Source organism: Henckelia pumila, chromosome 3, assembly GCF_033568475.1.
Source record: "Henckelia pumila isolate YLH828 chromosome 3, ASM3356847v2, whole genome shotgun sequence".
NCBI lineage: Eukaryota > Viridiplantae > Streptophyta > Magnoliopsida > Lamiales > Gesneriaceae > Henckelia > Henckelia pumila.
Window position 1 is genome coordinate 36350527 of NC_133122.1, and position 20429 is coordinate 36370955.

Sequence of the window (20429 nt, forward strand, 5' to 3'; positions counted from 1 at the left end):
TTTAAAATAAGTTTAAGTTTGAAAAAAACATTTTCAGTTTTCAATATAATTTTAATTATTTCAAGATAAACATTAAATAAAATGCCAGATTAACCATAAATATAAGATTTAATAGATATTTCAAGTTCTAAACTATAAATATGCATATTTATAAAACTGTTTTCATTTAAAAAAACAAATGAAATCTTCTATTCTAAAAAGCGGTTGTTTAATCGAATTTAAGCAAGTTTTTTAGAACACTGATCATAACATTTATCGGTTGTCATTTGATAATTTCTAACAAATAAACACAGTTAGTAAAAAAATATCTCCATCATTTTTCCTAATAAATTTGGCATAATATCTCAATTATGCATGGCTTAGCAACCTTACTTGACCTTACTCAAAGTCAGAGAGACTTAGAAATATTTTTTGATTTATATGTTTTTGAACACGGTGGATAGAGTAAGTAGCTGGACGGAAGACCGATGGAAGAAGGCAAAATGAAAGCAATCAACTTATTGCAAAGTTTGAAACGACAACTGTTCAAAGGTAAATCAGTTAAAACAAACAAATTACTATGAGATCCAGATCTATTTTACTCGGTATTTTGAGACAACAAAAATTTCGATGTTCTAAATTAATGAAAAATAAATTCACAACTTTATTCAGTATTAGCAACAATTACAATAGATGTTTTAGTCATTCAATGTTTAATCGCTGCTTTCGAATCAACATTTTTAACATGCAACCACTGGCGGTTCCAGTATAGGGCAAGGGGGGGGCCCTTCAATTTTTTTTAAAATTATTAATATACCCTTATATTTTAAAAATTATAATTTATGAACATAAATTAGGAATCAAACACGAAAATACAAAAAATAGGTCAAAAAATTTAAGTTAATCTATATTGTTTAATGTGTGCAAAGTGATCCGAAAATTTATGGCCCGTAATTTAATAAATTGTAGTCCAATAACTAAGTCTTTAAACTTAAACACAAATGAGTTTTAAGTTTTTTAAACCTAAAAACAATTTGTTGAAACAAGAATTGTTAACTTACAAGCTTGTGAGTTTGAATTTTATTTTACCAGTTGCAACAACTACAGTGGAGAGAAAATTTTTTGCTAAAAAGATTATTACGAATATTAATTAATTATACTTAAATATATATATATATATATATATATATATATATATATTAGTTTATCGAATGAAGTTATTATTAATTATTTTCAAAAAATGGAAAGTCGTAGGGGTAAATTGTAAGTGAAATTTGAAATATAAAAATATTATTTAAATGAGAGCACTATATTTAAATTTTGTTATGTGGTGATTATGTATTTATATATATATACATATGATATTTTATTCTGCCCGGCTGCCCCTCCTTCATAAAATTCCTGGATCCGCCCCTGCATGCAACAGAGTCATTAGCGGATAAAGAACTAATTTAAAGTCGGTAACACTTGACATGCTAGTAACTTCGATCTAATACCCATGGGGTAGGTGAAACTCTTTCATTGGTTCAAATCATGTGGACCTCACATCAATCTTGTGGAACCCACATAATTTGGACCAATCATGTGCTTCCACCTATCCGGGCAGGACCGAATTTTCCTGTATACAAGATTGGGTTACGGCTGGGAAAAAATTAGGAACTCCGAAGCTTAGACAAATTTCATAGCTCAAGCTGCCAGGAAGATGGCATAGTATTCGAAATTTATTCAAGTAAATCGTGATCAAATTTAAACGTTTACTCCTAGGAATCAATGCTTCATTTATCAATATTTTTTCTTTTTATGATGTATTTTTCAACTCGAAGTACTTAAATGTGGATGCAGTGCCATGTGGATAGCGTGGCGGATTTTGATTGACCCAAATCAATGGGACCCACGTGGAACACACTGATTTGGACCAATCAAGGGTAGTACCCTATGGACGACATGTAAAAAACCCCAATAAACATGTTTATTTATAAATCTCATGTTTCATACTACATTTCAAGTTCGAAACTCATTTGTGATAACCTCCTCTCCACCTAAAAACACAAAAATACATTCTTGCCAGTTTTTTGGTCCCGTGCCCAAAAAAAAAATTTAAAAAAATTGATTGTAATCAACTGAAGATAATAACAATGGTAGGTTATTAAAGACAAATAATAATGTAATCAATTTATGCTTGAGAAAAAAGCTAAGAACCAAAAGTTTTAACCTTTGGGCAAAAATCTCCAAAAATCAGTTTTGTAAACTTGATGCAAAATAACAGTATTTTGCTAACAAATTCTTGAGGAAGAGTATTGAGTGAGTGGCAATTAACTGGAGAAAAATCACACTTTCTTATTGTCTAGTAAAATATAATGAGTAATTCCTGTACACACCTTCCACCCTTGGAACTACTTGTCTATGCTAAGAATCTCAATTTTCAAGCCTCCTAACCACTCTGCTAAAAATCAATAGCCGAAAATAATGAAACACGATGACGGGAAAAAAGTATACAAGCTCAAATCAAACCTGGAAAACCAAAAAGAATACCAAGAAATTAACTTGAGATAACAAGAATGATCGAACAAAATTCCTTTGCATCCAAACTTTGTGGATATATCGAGCAGCAGCTAAAAAGGCACTGATGCTGTCCCTAAACTTGGGGAGATATATTTCTGTATAGAGTAAGCCGTCTCTGCAATCCACTCGTGAAAACAGATCATGAATTTCCGAGAACACGTCCACCGGAGGAATCCTTGGATAGATTTAGAATAACTGAAGAGACATTTTAAGCTTATTCTGTTTCCATTTTGGTAACTTGTAGAAAACATCCTTGGTCACCCCGAATTTCTCCTTGAACTCCACTGATGACAAATATGTCTGCAAAACAATTCATTTTATATGTAATGCCAGGATTGGATTCTTAATCATGATAATATTTTCCAGGATTGGATTCTTAATCGTGATAATACTTTTCCATACACACACCTCTCGTTTTGCCACATCAATATCTGCCACTGGATCAGTTGATGTGGTTTTAAGGCGCTCGTATGGGTATACTGTGAGCCCTTCCTCATCCTCCGCATCACCTTCTTTCACATCTTCTTGGATGGTTTCTGGCTTGGGTTTTGTTGCTTCCACAGAATTTTCCTTAGAGTTCTTCTCAGGCTCAGGTTTTGGTAAAGGTGAAGCAGGGATCACTTTAACGCAATACGGCAATAGCAGAAATAAAACAAAATTTTAGAAGACGGAGCATATAATTTATTAAAGAACTTTAAATTATACCTTTAGTGGAACGTGGAATGATGAAGTTACGTGCAGGTGCTGGCTGTTCAAAACCTGCACTAAGAGCAGCTATAGCTGCTGATCTTGAAGCCAATTTCTCTGAATCCGCTGGGGTCACCGATTTTGGGTAAATCTTTCGCACTGTTGGAGGAGGAGTTGACATATTTCTTGCACCAGCATTTTCAAAGTTTGCTGCGAGAGCATTGAAAGCAGGAGACCTGCCTCTTACCCGAACTCTCTCAGGGCTAAACGACATGCTTCTTGAACGCTGTGATTTTTCAGGTGCAGCAGATCTTCCGCTATAGGAGACAGCAGTTCTTCTTTTGGGTTTCTAACAGGTGAGAAACATACAAGAAATCAATGCAAGCGCCTCACGATCGCCAGAAGAATTTGATCAGAATTTGTTATAGCATTTGTGAAAATGTAATACTTTATGCTAGTCTAGGGTCATTAGACATAAAATTTGACTGATGCATGAGAATCATATTGATGATAATGAAGAAAAATCAGTAAATTTTGAACACTAAAAAGGATGGACTGAATGGAAATATAACTCATAGTCAGATGACGGAAACAGGAGAGGAATCAGAAAAAACAGAAACTTACATCCATAACAGGGGCGCGACCATTGATAAGAATTGAAAGTTTTCTTTGGAAAGAATTGCCATGCATCTGTAACCCCAGAAGTACTGAGTATATAATGAACTTTGAATTCCAAGGTCCATACAAGACTTGCAGCAAAAGAACTCACCGTAGATTTCGTGTAGTCCCAAGAGAAAAAACGAGTAAAAAATGTTGGCTCGGACCCTTCCATAACGATATATATAGGAGTTTGGAGAGATACTTTCTCAAGAAGAAAATCATGCTCCAAAAATTGCTGTTGAAAGCAATAAAAGGTAAAAATATGTCAAAATAACTTTATTTTTCCTTTTACAAAATAGTTTGTCGGTGTACTTTCATTAACAGCAGTTTGTATTTCCAATTCAGCCATGAACTCAGGTTATGCCATACCTCCCCAATATTTAATGCATTCATCTTGTTATTGGATGGCACCTGTTGCCCAACCCAGACAAAAATGTCCGAGTGGCAGTCAAGAATGAATATATCTTCAGTCATCAGATCGTCCTGATCGAAATTGTGTACTTCTGTGACCTACAATACAGAATATAACTAAGTTTTACGCAGGATAATCTGTCAAAAAAAAGGAAACTAATGCAAAAGGCCTTTGTTGGGACACTCAACCCTGATAAATACAGGACCGTCGTCGCAAAAAAAAAAGCATAACAGGGGTCAAAAGCACAAACCAGATTCAGTTACTGTTTTTCCAGTAAAATAAAAAGAAATGAGATTTACTTACCCTGAGATCTTCTGAAAACCGTCGGTGAATTTCAGCATGGCAGAATAGTAATTGCAAAAAAGAAAAAGAGTCAGTTGAGCTATTCTTATATGCAAACAAAAATGGACCAAAATGCTAAACTAGTACTAAGATAACGGACACACCCTTCAATAATGAGCATGAGAATAGATGAGGATCACTTTCAACTTCTCTAGCAATCTTCTGGCTTGGGTACTCAGATTTTCCCCCCAACAAATCCCAAAACTGGTCAGATTCTGCACCTTCCTTTTGCAGTTTAGACTGCATGTTTGGCTGCAAATAAAAAGCTGGATAAGGAAAGCAGACTTTACACATATACCGTATAAAATTTAGCCACACAAAAACTGCAATCCTTCGGTAATACTATTCTACCATACAGTTTGCAGTAAGATGCAGAAACTGTATTAACAAATGACACATCATCACACCTCCATCTTACAAAACACAGTGACAAAGTTAAGAAACCACAACGTGAGCAACTGATAACTCTTAGCTGAACTCGTAAAGGAGTAGGAAACAGCAATAACAGCGGTAAGACCTTTATGAGATCTAGCATCCTCTCAACAAGTTCCTGGTCTTCAGATGTAGTAAGGCTTCCAGACCAGGTAAATACAGAGGACCCATTAAATAGTATGTAACAGTAGGAGGAGTTCAATGATGATGCCACCTGAGAATCAAATAAACACGAGTTTATACTCTTCACTGCATAAACATATAACATATATAAAACAAGCACAGGTAAAACAGAGGCAGAACATTAACACAGGATTTTTTTGGGGGGGTGAGAACATGGATGGCAAAATGCGGTAATATTCAAACACAAGTAAAACTAAAAACAATGTAACATCTCCAAAGCAGGCACAAACATGGGGTGCCAGCCATAAAGAATATCTATAATCCGACTATTAGCATTCATAATCAATCTCAGGCCAACCATACTGAAACCCCTTGATAAAGGAGCTACAAGCATGCTTATTGTTGATTGTGAGATGAGAGACCTACAGTAACCCTAAAATATCCCATCTTACAGTATAACTGCGTGTATTCTCTTGATGTGACTACTTTCCATAAATATAATAAATACTAAGTGAACATGAGAAATAAATTAAAATGTCGAGCTTTATACACGTACATACATATAGCTAGGACAGAGGCATGTGTCAGACAGAAACATGAGGGTAGATGCGGTGGTAAAGTAACCCAAATTTGAAATTAAATGGCAGTTAAAGACAAGTCATTCAGTAATTACACTAGCATGTACATGATGTGAATTTGAAAGGGTTTATATATATATATATATACTAGTTTTGATCTCCCGCACCTCGTGGGCGACTGATAAATTTGAGATAACAAATGGAACTCCTTTGAGCGGTCTAATCAAAATAATCGGTTAAGACAACTTTAACCTTTCATATTCTAATATGTAGAGCTAGGCTCCGTTTGGTTTATTGGATTATGGTAGGATAGATGGGTTAGCTCATGTTTGTCTCGTTTGATACACCTTTTCCCTAAATCCCGAAGCCCTGGATACTCTACTGTACAGCTAGGAAAAGAAGTCCCTCGGTTGATGCAGGTTTGTGAATCCAATTTACTATAGTAGCTCAGATTATGGACGCAAGTTACCTTTTTGTCCTTGGATATTTCCAATTATTTTGATTTTACAAAGATCTTCCACACGCTTCCAAATCAAGTGATCGCAAATGATTGTGAAATTGTGAAAACTTAGCCTCTTGTCATTGTAGAGCTAGAGTTCACCCTCACTTAAATGCATAAATATTTTGATTTACAAAGATCTTCCTCACGCTTCAAAGTCAAGCGACCCCAAATGATTGTGAAATTGTAAACTTAGCCTCTCATAATGGTTTCATGAAGATATCTACGATTTGCTAATCAATGGAGATGTCCTGTAATCCGATGTCTTTCTTTTGCAAACTCTCTCAAGAATATGTCAGATATCAATGTGCTTAGTTCTTGAGTGCCTAACTAGATTCTTAGTCATGTCTATTGTTGAATTTTAACAAAAATAAGGTGTCCCTGTAGGATGTAAGCTTAGTCTCTTAATTGTTGTATAATCCACATGATTTGTTAGCAGCAGTGTTTGGCTGTACTGTATCCTGCCAGCACGCTAGTTGTAGCTACAGTTTCTTGATTAAACACGAGACAAGTTCGGCACCGAAAAGGGGCATGGACAAGCTGTGTTGTGCTTCTTTTTATTTTCCAATTTTCCTGCCTGATAGGCATCTATGCGGCAGGTAAGTTGAAAGCTACAAATGTCAGGATAACATGGGCCTATGTTTTGAGCATCCGAGTCTTGATAGGGGGTTAGGTTATGTTGCGGAGCACATCCCTTGTATACTTCATGAGACAAACGAGGTAATCACCCGATTCTGATAATTCTTCTCAACAACACCCTATATTCTTAAGCATGCAACACATTCATTTTCCTGAACACGAGTATTTGGCTGCTTATTTCACACATGACTTACAGATTCAACTTGAATTGCTTGCATATTATCAGGTCCGCTACCCTGAACTCGAAATAATGCCACTCCATCCTCTGCATATGTATTATCTGGAAGTTCCTTCTCAGCTATGTGATTCTTGTATCCTTCACTAACACCACCCTGGTGACATGCAGACAGTTATTTCATTACCAATATTATGCTTAAAACCATGTTAAACTAGAAACAAGAGAAATGTCAAAGCCAAAATATTTGTGCACTCCAGCACCTTGAAGACTATGAAGCTCTGAAAAATGACAAAGAACTGGATTGGCTCATTCCCTTCGTAGATGCGAGCCTAGAAATTAAAATTTATTCAACTATTAACACAAATATCAAGATGTGATATTTTTTAAAAAACAAATGACGATTAAGCTGTCTAGGAAAGCAATTTGCCTGAGTGGATAAGAATTTCAGAGACTCGACCATCTTGCTTGCCAGTGAAGTTGCAGATACTCTTTCTCCCTGTTAATGGACCATATCACCAACTCTAATAATTCATGAAAATTATATTTATAAATACAGCAGATATCCATTATTTCTTTTCAAATATGGCATACAGAATTGTTTCAAATTATGGTTATTTGGGTCATGCTATCATTATGTTAGTACTCCAAAATCTAGCCATATTCAGGTAGTGAAAATTAGAAAGTGTCAGCTAGAACTTTCTAGCCTAGTACATACAATGAAATAGTAGTAAGTTTTCACACTAACAGAGATTTGGGCTCATGATTCATCTAAAAAATTTCAAAATCAGGAATAATGGCTTGGAACAACCCCAGAACAATCTTGTTCCCCTGTGTTTCTTCATTGTATTTGCATTATCGATCTCTATCCATTTGCATTTCCTTGGGTTGGCCACTGACACGTCAAATCCCACCCTTAACTTGAAAATAAAAGTGATGCACTTTTTGACCTGCTATTTATTCCATTAACTGGCGCTACTTGATCACCATTAGATGCCCTGTCATTACGTGGTTTCTTCCCTACTCAAAGAGAAGAGATTTGTCAGGCATGACTATTCAGCATGTATTTCTCAAGTCAATGAGGTAGTTTTTCACATGTAAATCGTCAAAGCCAGCTTCAGAAACTATGTCACCATCTTGAACTCTATCTATCCATGTTGCGTTTAAGATAATTTGAACACTTTTCATAAACTATGCTGTATTTTTGTCAGAAGCTTTTACCAGCGTCAAATCTCCATCAGCAAAGATAGACATTGGTGAATTTGAGTTAAAGTGATAAATATTTCCAAAGATTCAAGCACCGGTACGCTAGATAACAAAGGGTGACTTCACCTCAACACTTTGCTTCCCTATCCATGTCCCAATTAGATGATCCTCTTTTTCTTCTCCAGGATAAGAATACTGAAAAATATAGCAATCTCCACTGTAAAATTTTGACTGATCAGATGCCGGGAGAAGAGTCTTCTTTCGACCATTTACACGCCAAACCTAGAAAAGTAGTAAACTATAAATCAGTGTCAGTGTCAGTGTGTTTAGAAACAATTTTAATTCACAAGGTTTATTTCTCACCCCCATCATCAACAAACAAGACCACAAGAGACATGTTTCATTTGGGATAAAATAATCATATATCATAGACAACTAAATCCTCTCACATCCTCAAAGATCAGTTGCTGGGTGCAAGATAAATGACAGTATTGAGCCTATACAATAGTGGTAGATAGCTTCTGAATTCTGAACAATGGTACAAAGAGCGCCACCAAATTACTTAAGTTGCTTAGTTTCTTGTAAAAAACAGTTTTAACTTTTGTAGCACGTCTTTCTAAAAACCATGTCCTAAACCTGCTGGCATGCACATTACTTATTCACCATAAGAGAACGTTAACAATAGATGATGCTAATTTTCCTGAAAAACTTTACATAGAACCAGATCTACCACAGGTTTCACATCACCTGTAAATCTCCTGAGCAGTCTATATAAGGTTGAGGTTCTTCCTTGGGGGTTTCTGCTTTCAGAATACCCTTTACATTAACTCCTTGGCGTTTTAGAAGAGCTGGAAACATCAATTGGAAAGATAGTGTGAATTAAAGACATTATAGGTAAATGTTTTGGACAGTATACAGGATAAGAAAAATACAGGGGAAACAAAGGTATACTGTAGTTGTACATTATTTTTAAATTATAGCAAATAAAATCCGTGTTGCACTGACCTGCAACCTTCCCTCTACTATCCTCTGTCACAGACACATTGCTTGACTGGGGCCAGGATTTAAACTTCGACCGGAATTTGACAGTCTCAAATCCCTCAATCACACGGATTATATGAGATTTGGATCTATCAAGGCTGTGCAGTAATTCCTGCACAGGAAAAGTCATTTGCTGAGTCCATTGATAAGTACAGAACTGCAAAACCCATTGGAAGAAGCCAAGTAACTAAAGAAACTATGCTTACATCAGCTGTGCTACATGCAGCTTTTCTCGACGTAAGAGAAGTATTTCTCCCCATCCAGATAAAAACTTCAGTCCCACAATCAAGAAAATAGCATTTATATGTGTCTAATAACTCCCTTGTAAAAGAATCAGCCTCCACTGGTACTGCTTCTCCCTTTTCAACACTTGAACATAAAACTCTAACATGTCAAGATCTTATAGTTCCTCATCATAAACAAATTACCATTATCTGGTTACATATCAAATAGTCTGACAGCAACATTCACATTGTAGGGAAAATATCAAACAAAATGTGCTCAAAACGGATTGACTTTCATCCTACATCAAAATATGTAAACAACACCAATAACAATCCAAAAGAAGTTTTACAAGTAAAAATGTCCTACTGCAGCCTTATGCAGAATTCATCTGAAAACCAAAAGAGTTTACAAAATAAGAAATGGAAATCGTATCAGTATATTTCATTAAATTTTATCAGCATGTGAAAAAAATAAATTTTAAATAAGAACTCCTCAGAGCTTCATTTGGGTAAATTTCCCAATAAATCGAGATATTTGCTGACGAAGATTAATTATGTATCATGCTACGCTAGGAACACGAGACGTATGAAAGAGATCTTTGGAACCGGTATGATTGAAAGAATTTAAATACCAGAAAAGTCTAGGTGCAACATCAGAGCTTTTGTGTTCATCAGAATTTGTTTTCCTAGGAAGTGGAGCAAATCCACCAAAGAAACTCCAAAATTCACCACTCTCTGCATCTGCCATTAATTTTCCATCTTCTGCAGTCAAAAGAAAAGGCAGCAATGATGCATCCATCACTTGGTCATCAACTTTCAAACAACCAATGAGCGGTATGTTTACCAATAGCTGCTATTTCACACTTTCCATCATGATAAGTATCTTTAACATACTGAACAACTTCCAGAGCTTTAGCCCTCTCTGGAATAGATGAGTTGGAACCATTGAATTGAAAAATTTTAGACTTCGTATCAAGAATAAAGATGTCATCATGATTGAGAGAAGATCGGGCAAAAGGCACCTACACAATCATATAACAAGATAATGATAAAGATATGCATACTAAAATAGCGCATCAGAAGCGTAGGAACAACCAAAAAAAATCTTGCCTCTTTCACATGTACGACATGCTTTCCTTTGCACACAAACAAGCGGGTCTGATGCTCTTCAGCCTCGATATGCTTAAAGCCAGATGCAACTCCACCTTCTTGAGGTATTATACATGGTTTAAAATAGGAAAGGAACTTCTCCGTTTCCTGGCCCTGTACTTCCCGATATTGAACAGCCCGCCCCCCAAGTGCTGCATCTAATTCAACAGTCTTAATGGCTGCAGTGCCGGCCTCATCCTATATAAGGAAATACTTGCGTCGTAATGATATCTGTAGAGGCACAATAAAATTTTCAAAAGCAACATATAGACTTACCTGACTCGTATCTTTACCAAGCCAATAATGAATATCATGGCGTAGGCCACCATTTTTCAGGGCAGTCGTCTGCAAAAAGAAGCTGTAAGATTACACTGAAATACATACTTCCAACATCATAGGCAATAGTAATATCAAAACTTATAAGAAAGTGTGATAGCATCGCAAACAGAAATAGCATTAGTTGTTCCAACATTGCAAAAAGCTAAATGAACTATTGCCACGCGATGCCCAAGTAAAATCACTCAGGTTAGCAACCAATACAAACTATGAGTTGCGGCAGGCCAGACATTGCCGGGTGATCAAAATTAAGTTAGTTGATATCAAACATTCACAGTTCTCTCCCATTAAAATTCCTCTCTATGCCTCTTCACCAAGCACGCAAATTCTTCCATCTAAAGTCTAAACTACACGATAGGCTCTGAGAAAGCTTTTACTTTCTGATGAATGACTGATGCAAAATAAATATAAACAGAGCATGGGGGAAACATAAACTGAAAAGCTACGATTTCCCCGAGATAAATCAAATGAACAGTAAAGAGTATATATGGTACTCTAGTAGTATATGTATTAAAATTCATAATTTGTGCAAAAATAATGATAAAAAGGTAGCACCATTTGTAATGATTGAACAAGAAACAGTATTGCTTTACATTTGATGGTTAAACCATCAAAAAAAAATTCTACAAGTATGATTTCTACTTCCAAGTAAATTTCTACAAGCACAATTTCTAATTTTGGAAGACCACTAACAAACTGATAGCATGAAATCAGTATTATACAGTATGTAGCATAGATCCCTTCCAGTAACATCTCTAAGTAAAGGCCTATTTTACAATATCAAGAGGATAACTGTTGGGCACATGAAATTCTAATGCATAGAGCTAGGAAAGGGTTTGAGAAGAGAAAAATATGGACTATTATGTGATCCTCCAAAGTGAAGGTTTATTTATTACCAAACTGGGAAACAGAACAAAAAAAATAATAAGAAGAAGAAGAAAAGAAAAGAAAAAAACATTATCCGTGGTTGGCTAAAAACCTCAGAGGAAATGCTGCACAAAACATAAATACTAAGGTGAGTAAATGCACATACGAAAAAGTGCACAAAAATCGAAGTGAGTATGTGCTACAACATTGATTTCTGGTGAGCAACAACTTAATCGAGATTGATGCAAATGACTATTGTTGGAGAGTAGAAAAACCCAAAATTACCTTTAATATCACATAGGAATCTCCAGTGAAAAACTTTCCATGTAGAGACTTTGGGACTGGAGTCGGATTAAAATTTTCAATTCGCCATATTTCAATGCCACTAGACTAAGTCAAGAAAGTATACATGCGGAGATCCCAAATACTGGCAGCAATTGCAAGTGTAACAGTAAAACTACAGTTGAAATGGCAGTCAGCAAAATGAATATGCAAATAGATTTCACGCAGAAATGATCAGACATAATTATTTGCAACTTAATAATAATGTGACGACGAATTTGATAGGGTAGCATTAGGATACGCCTTCTGTCCTGCCCCTTGGAAAGCTGGATCCAAATCTTTATTTGAAACTGACATACTGTTTTCCTCGGACTTTTAAGAATTTCCTACACTCAAATTTGACCTGAAACAAGCCAAGGATAAACTCTTAGATTTACAAAACACATGATGATAGTCACATATGATCAGGAAAAACCAAAACTAAAACATCAATTAGCACAGACGGATATCATAAGTAACCAGAAATTTTTACAGAGAAGGGAAGAATTACACTCGCATTCGTACCAACCGTGCGAATGTGATATTGTTCAGTCTTGGAAACTATCAGTACCTTGATATAGTTAAAGATATCCATCCACATAATTCTATTACTGAACTGCACACATCCATACCAGAAGTCCCAAGGCAATCAACATTCCATAATTACAGAAAATTCTTATCCCAGACCGAGGAAAAATCACGGACACAAACTACTTTCTGACGAATTAACCCACAGATATTTCCCAATGTTAAATGCAGACTGGAAACAGCCGCTTCTCCACTCAACATCATTCTGTGCAATCAATTTTGCAAGTACATCCAGATTCATGCTTCTCACTCCATATGTCATGCAGTGTTCAGCTCCAAGTCAGAAGAGCTCGACAACTAAGCCACATGCTCGTGTCTTTTCTTTTATTTATCAATGGTTAATTTCCATGCTTGCTATTGTAGATAAACTCGCCGAGTTGTTAAAATATACAAACTATGTGAATGACATGGAGAACTTCGTAAAAGATTGACATAAGGGTTAAGGAGCATCTAAAATGATATTCTCCCAGGAAAACCACCATGAACCAACAAACATAGCTATCTATTATGATCAAATTAGATGCAAGCAACTACTTCTTCTCTTCCCATTAGTAACTTCCTGGTCTCCCTCATTCGAGAATGGATAAATAAACCAATGCGCGAGATCCCATGCACCCAGAGAGAGAGAGAGAGAGAGAGGTGAAAAGAAGAAGCAAAGCAGTGCCAGCAATAAAACAGATGACGTAAGAAAAGTCTTTCCAATTTGTTTCCCTATGCAAAACTGATTGATGGCTCATTCAGCCAAAGAATCCCTCTCTTTCTCCAATATTTCGGGCAAGTGATCTTGAACTTCTAAATATCGTCTCTCATTCGGATGAAGTAATGAATTGACATTTGTACGATCCACCAATAAAAGGCGCATCGGCATTTCAATACCGACAGATAATAAACCTCAGAATTTACAGTTTTCAATGCTCCATCACTTGTCCAAACGAAAAATGTCTCCTCCCTCATCATCAAGATTCGATTTTTAACAATACAAAGACAACAACACGGCTTATAGCATCACATCAAAAATCAAATCTTATACATTATCAATGCTGAAAAAAGATTAAAAACCCGAGGAACAGAAAGCAGGGAAATTCTGCTGAACCAATTACCTTTTTATCTGTGAATTATGCAAGCAAGCCTTAAGCCCACTTAAATAATCCAGCCAGATCCAGCCAAATCCCTCAACTAAGCTAAATCAACAAAAAATTCCAGATTACAAGAGAAAAGGTGGGTTTTCAAGCCCAAAAAAGGAAAATCCAAAAGAAATTCGATTTACGGAAATTTAAGGATCAAAGATAGAGAGAGAGGCAAAGAACAGTATGTGTGTATGTTTTTGTGTGAGAGAAAGAAAGAAGGGTTTGGGTGGAGGGTATGATGGCGAGTTTACCTGGCAGGCGTGCCTATCACTAACACAGCTAAAAAAAGAAGGCCCCTCTTAACAAAAGCATAATCGTGTATGAACTGTAAAGATTCATTAAACCCATTATTAAACAAACAAATATCAATTAAATTAATGCAAAAGAAGAGGAAAAAACAACAGATTCAATAATTAATCCATCTGGGTAGGAATCAATCGCACCTTTTCAAATGTGCCAATACAGTAAACCTCTGCTCACTATTTGAAGGGGGGAAAAAGAGGTTTCTTTTGAAAGCCCACAAATGATAATGGAAGAAAATTACTTAAAACCACAGTAAAATTTTCTTGAATTCCCACTGTAAGAACCCATCAACCATTATTAAAGAAAAATCACGTCTTTATTACTATTATCATAAAAAAAGAAAAGAAATCAAGTATGGGAGCCCATGAACACGAATCTTGATTCAAAATCAAAACAGGAAAATGTTTAGGCAGCCCATTAATTGCATTTCCACGGTCAGAAAAGGAACAGCAAAATTCATTAATCCATAGTTTAGGGTGGGCATTGAGCTGACTTTCAATTGGACACCGGGATAGGCGGTGCCGCTAGTCATAAAGGCCAAAAAGTTCCATTCTTATGTTAATAGTTTGATTCTCTCACCGGCCACTAACGCTTTTTCGAAGTGATCTGTTACACAAGATTTGTTTAGACTAACATAATTTATAAGTTATTATGTTAATTCGAGATTTATCCGTTACACGAAAAAAATAAAGTAGGAGAATTATAACTATAAGAGAGAAAAGGAAAAAAAAATGGAAAAAAAGAAAAGGGTCTCATTTCTTATTCGCTAGCAGATGCGAAGATGCCTAAAACTGGCAGCGGAATGGGACCCAAGTGTGGGGCAATGGCGGATGACGAGGTGGGATCGTGTCAGCTACGATGTAGTATGGTATTATTATTTGACTTGAAAATCTTTCATTGCCATATATTAAAATAATCACCATTCAAGCCGTGGCAAGACATGGAACATCTGTAATCTTTTAAATTCTCAATTAATTTTGTGGGGGGTTTCATTCCTAATTCTAAGCGATACTTATCGTCTCGGATATATAGATTTGTTTCTTTTTCATACGTATCGAGAAAATTATTGAAAAAAACAAAATATTGGTCTTCAAAACTTAAATTATTAGCCCAAGAAAATGTCAATGAAAGTACAAGAAGTTACGAAATATTTTCAGCTCATCGATCCAGACACCAAGGAACTAGCGGCTAAAGCCTTGAACCGTGGGAGGATTGGGTCGAGGAGATTATTACAAAAGCAAGAAACAGGATAAGAAGAGAGACAACTCAAATATATCACAAACCCTTGCAATATTATTGGAGTGCTTGGTAGAGATTCTACAAAGTGCTTCTTAGCTTCTAGATGAATAGAGAAACTTTTGAGTGTTTGTGAATAATAAATTTTGTTTTATCTTTTACACATTTTACCCAAAAGCAAGAATCTCAAATTTGATGTTTTTTTATTTAAGGTATAAAATTACAAGTTGACATTTATATACTTAATGAAGTTATCATATAGCATATGTTTTTATTTTTAAAAAAAATATTTTTTTTAAATTTTACATTATTACAAGCATTTTTTTAAAAAAATATTTTTTTAATTTTACATTATTACAAGCATTTTTAAATTTTTTTTTTAAAAAAAATTTGCATTGTTATTACAAGAATTTATTAATATATATATATATATATATATATATATATATATATTATATATATATTTTCATAAATTTTTGTACATATCTTGTATATTTATACAAATTTTGTCATTTTTTATATTTTATTTTTATTAATCTTATATATTTTTTCAAGTATTCATATTACAAAAAATAAAATATTTTGATACAAAATTCATAATGTAATAATAATATATAAACTCATTTTTTCATGATAGTGTGACTATCAAAAATTAAATAATCAAATAAGGGCATTATTGTCATTTAATTAAAAAATTAAGTTTGAAAGCAATTATTCTTCAAACACTAAACTTTAGCTTGTATTAGTTTTCAACTTCTATTTTCAAACAATCTCTACTTTAGCTTCTCAACAACTTCAAAATAATCTCTACTAGAATCACTTTTTAAATAAGTAAAAGCTCTCTAAAACACTCCCTATATCTTTGTTTTTTTTAGCATCTTGTTCATATTTTTGCAGCAATTATCAGATTTCGGTTTGCATCTTTCAAGTTCGTACGAAATGTTATCACTTGAAGAATTCCCTTTTTATTTTTCAGTAGAGTCAATGGTTTTAGTCGCATTAAATTAAACGAAGAAAATAGAACCAACGTTTCGATCGGATTCACATCGTTTGATAAATTAGAAGCTATATTTTGTGTTTTCAAATTCAAATTTCATATTTTGCATACATGACACGCCCTCAAAATTCAGAACAAACACAAAGTTTACAAAAAAGACACCATATTTTATTCTTATTTAATTTATTTAAAAATTGTTGTAAGTTTACTAATCTTAGTGAACCAGGGCATATTAGTTACAAATAAGATAGATTGTGTTAAAATATAACACAAAAAATTTTTGAAACCGTGTCACAAGTTAACTTTGTGATATAAATCTCATTATCGATTTAATCCATGAAAAGTATTATTTTTTGTCACATTAAATTATTACTTCTTATGCTGTTCTATATATGAATCGAATAGACTCATTTCACATAAACATATCCTAAATAGAGAAACTTGTCTATTTATTTGGAGCGAAAAACAAAAGAAACTTATATAATTGAAACGAATGTAATATAATTGTTTCCTAATTTTGATAGTTATAATGTTGGTTCAATCGGATGGATCATAATTGAGAAAAAAAATCAAGAAAACTATATCATCTCATGAATAAAAGTACATATATACAACAAAGATTCCATTTAGAAAATTAGATCATCGAGGTTGGTCTGGTAACCCAAGTGATGTTATATCAAACAGGTCAATTAAAAGCGTAAACATATCATTTAAATCGTCCATGGATCAATAGATTTGATTTAGCTAGAGAATGAATTGATGAATGAATCTTAAACGATACCCATCTTATGTGTATTTGAAATCCATACTATTGAAATTATTTAACTTGATATAAAAATAGTGGATTCGAAATTCATATTGAAATATTTCCATCCGAGTAACAAAAAATGTGTAATCATAGACCTGATTCAAGCACAATATTACCGAATTGTGCATATTCGAAGTTCGACATTTGTATATCTGTGCATATTTGTTAAAACATAGGTTTCAAAGAATGATTCAATCACTTGTCAATTATTATTATTATTATTATTATTATTATTATTATTATTATTATTATTATTATTATTATTATTATTATTATTATTATTATTATTATTATTATTATTATTATTTTCGCTTCACAAATGTTTGTGAAATTTGGTATAGGACAAACAATAGCTCAATTCATGAGAAGCCATGTGAGGTGACCATTTGAATGACTTTCGGCCCCTTGTTAATTTTCAATGTTCTGATTGGCCCTATAATGGGCATGGCCCATAATTGCAGCTTGTGTAATAACATGATGATCAGAAGCAAAATTAGTCAATTAATGTTGCAACTTACATAGTTACATGTTTCAAAAAGACAGAGAAATTGTTCTACTATTTATGTTTTTTTCCAATTAAACATAAAGGTGTTATAAAATAATTTTTGGTATATATATATATATATATATATTTAAAAAAAAAATTGTTGATTACGGTATAAATGTGTGAAACGATTTATCTAATAATTACAATGAGAGGTTAAATTAACCTTAGTAAACATCACATACAGTTTTTGGGATATTTGAACCCTAGACCTTAGTGATCCTGAGGCTTCATCCTTCTCAATTTTGTTGTCATTTATGTGACTTCATGGTTCGGTCACTGAATTATAAATCCTACTAAAATTTGACGCTATGATAAAAAAACAGACCAAAATATCAAAATTTTAAAGTTAGCGGACCAATGCTAAAATTTTTTACTAGTTACGAGATTTAAAAAAAAAAGAAAAATTAAAAGAACAAAACGACCTTTTGTCATTTAATAAATTGATTAATTTCAATTTGTAACTTACATGGAAGGAAAAATTTAGACATGAATTTCAAGTCCACTACATCTCAAGTTTTTCAATTTCTATAATAATTGCAATGAATTTCAAATATACTCTGATCAACAACGCGGTTAACCAAATTATACATAGTAATATTAAAAAGAAAAATAGTGGCACATGATATACGCAAAGTCTAAGTTCATTGAATTTGGTAAACTAAACATCACAGTCTTATAGAGTGAAACTTGCCTAATATTCATGTTTATAAATTTGATAGTGCTTTAATTTACAGCATCCAAATATAGGTCATTAGATTTCAAATAGATGGTTTGAACATATTTTTTACGATTATTCTCTCTTTTTTGTGAACCATATTTAGAGCATGATAATGACAGAGACAAATATTCCTCCGTCTAATTTTTTTAAATATAAATATAAGCATACAAAATATGTAGAAAACACACGTATCGAGCTGCGTGCATCAAATGGGAAATATTTTTAAAATGAATTATCCATTTATCAACTTATATAATGTCTATTTCTTTTTCTTTTTTTATAATTATTTAAACATTTAATGTCAACCCCCAGATGTTTATCTGGTGGGTTATTGATTTTCTTGTTTAAAGTGTCACCCTTATTTTTTATACCAAAAATCATGTGTTTGTGAACCTCCAATAAAGGCAATGTCGTAGGGTGGATTTGGGGCATCTTCATTGTTTTTTAATGAGAAAAAACCAATATTACGAAAAATAAAATAAATGGGGTAACGATAATAACAAAGAGACGAGAACAACGTCAGAAATTTTTACTAGGAGGACGAAATTTTATTATTATTATTATTATTATTATTATTATTATTATTATTATTATTATTATTATTATTATTATTATTATTATTATTTTAAAATATTATTAAAATAAATATTAATATTAAAAGAATTTTATTGAATGATTGTGTTTGTGGAATTGTGAATCCGATGAGCCGGTAGTTTTTTTAAAAAATAAATTTATTATCAAATTAAAGAAACTCGTATTTTAAATATCAATAAGCTTGTTGTAGATTTTGACTAAATTAATGAGGGTAAATTGTTAAAATTATTAAGGTAAGAGGAAAAAACTTGGAAAAATTGAGGGGACGCTTGCACCCACCCTCTCTGGATCTCTGGATCCATTTCTGATAAAGATATTACAACTTTTAATTTCTTTCCTTTTTTTTCATGAGACAAACCCATATGCATAATTTTTTTATTTGTATAATAAAATTTATTTAAATAAAATAGTTTTGTTCGTTTCGAGGAAAGATCTTTATTGTGTACTGCAGAACCGTTGAATCATACATATATATGGATCTGTTCCAACTTCCAATTGATCCAATTATAATTCTACATTGTTGTGGACAGATCGAAAACCAGTTTGATCATGTTATTATTTTTGTTGTTAGTTTTGTTTTGTTATAATGGATTTTTGCGACCTCATATATATAGATTTACTTTTTTCCCCACACATATTACTATTTTTTTTTAAAATGTCAATTAATAAATAACTTGTTATATTACCCCTATTTAATGAATACTCATGGTGTAAAAATGTATTGAAAGTAAATAATATATTTAATTCAAGCTTAATTAATAGAGCATATATAGTGAAAAAATTGAAATAAATATTAATAATTATCTTACACGCCTATATATTGGGCAAAAAAAAATGAAAATGTGATATATATATATATATATATATGAATTATTAAAAAAAATGAGAATATAATTTTAGGGGATAGATTTTAAAGATCTCAGTAAATATATAAAAACAATTAGATATTTGGAGTTTTTTTTTTCGATTAATATGTTGTCTCCTACTCTCCTTCCCTTTTATTTGTTATTATTATTATTATTATAATGCCATTTATTTTATATGTTGTTAGAGGTGTTGGGATCGGTTCAGAGGGTAGAGGGGGGGGTGAATACACTCTGAAACTTTTCTTCTTCTTCTTTAAAATGATCAAGTGAGGTTTAGTTCACTTAATCTGTTTTCTCAACTTCTAAAACGTTTTGAACAACTTAAATAGTGCGGAATTAGTTCAGAGGTTTTAGTGATGCAAAGTTTATAAAGCAATGTATGAGCAGGATGTAAGATAAATGGCAGTAAAGGC

At 33.2% G+C, this 20429-nt stretch overlaps 1 protein-coding gene across 2 annotated transcripts; it reads right to left on the reverse strand.

Moving 5' to 3' along the window:
- Positions 1 to 2296: 2296 nt before the first annotated feature.
- Positions 2297 to 14186, reverse strand: LOC140893136 (villin-4). 2 transcript variants are annotated; one of them, XM_073302202.1, is made up of 23 exons: positions 13921 to 14186; positions 12495 to 12596; positions 12197 to 12296; positions 10985 to 11053; positions 10670 to 10906; positions 10404 to 10581; positions 10192 to 10321; positions 9542 to 9704; positions 9300 to 9447; positions 9042 to 9142; positions 8421 to 8576; positions 7519 to 7587; positions 7352 to 7420; positions 7108 to 7245; positions 5160 to 5288; positions 4747 to 4894; positions 4604 to 4614; positions 4258 to 4398; positions 3998 to 4123; positions 3853 to 3918; positions 3247 to 3577; positions 2950 to 3161; positions 2297 to 2841 (listed from the first exon to the last, which is right to left on the reverse strand). In XM_073302202.1, the coding sequence occupies exons 2-23, from the start codon at positions 12548 to 12550 to the stop codon at positions 2728 to 2730; spliced, it is 2892 nt and encodes a 963-aa protein (XP_073158303.1). In that variant the 5' UTR covers positions 12551 to 12596; positions 13921 to 14186; the 3' UTR covers positions 2297 to 2727. The 2 variants fall into 2 exon arrangements, with proteins under 2 accessions (XP_073158303.1, XP_073158304.1); XM_073302203.1 differs by lacking the exon at positions 4604 to 4614 and having other exon boundaries at positions 4739 to 4894.
- Between the last annotated feature and the right edge of the window lie 6243 nt (positions 14187 to 20429).

What these genes read in the sequence shown, in the direction of transcription:
- LOC140893136 (XM_073302202.1), bottom strand. Translation starts at nt 12,550, where the DNA reads ATGTCAGTTTCAAATAAAGATTTGGATCCAGCTTTCCAAGGGGCAGGA. An exon ending in ATGTCGTACATGTGAAAGAG is followed by an intron (nt 10,582 to 10,669) that starts GCAAGATTTTTT and finishes ATGATTGTGTAG; the next exon opens with GTGCCTTTTGCCCGATCTTC. An exon ending in TAGGGAAGCAAAGTGTTGAG is followed by an intron (nt 7,588 to 8,420) that starts GTGAAGTCACCC and finishes GTCCATTAACAG; the next exon opens with GGAGAAAGAGTATCTGCAAC.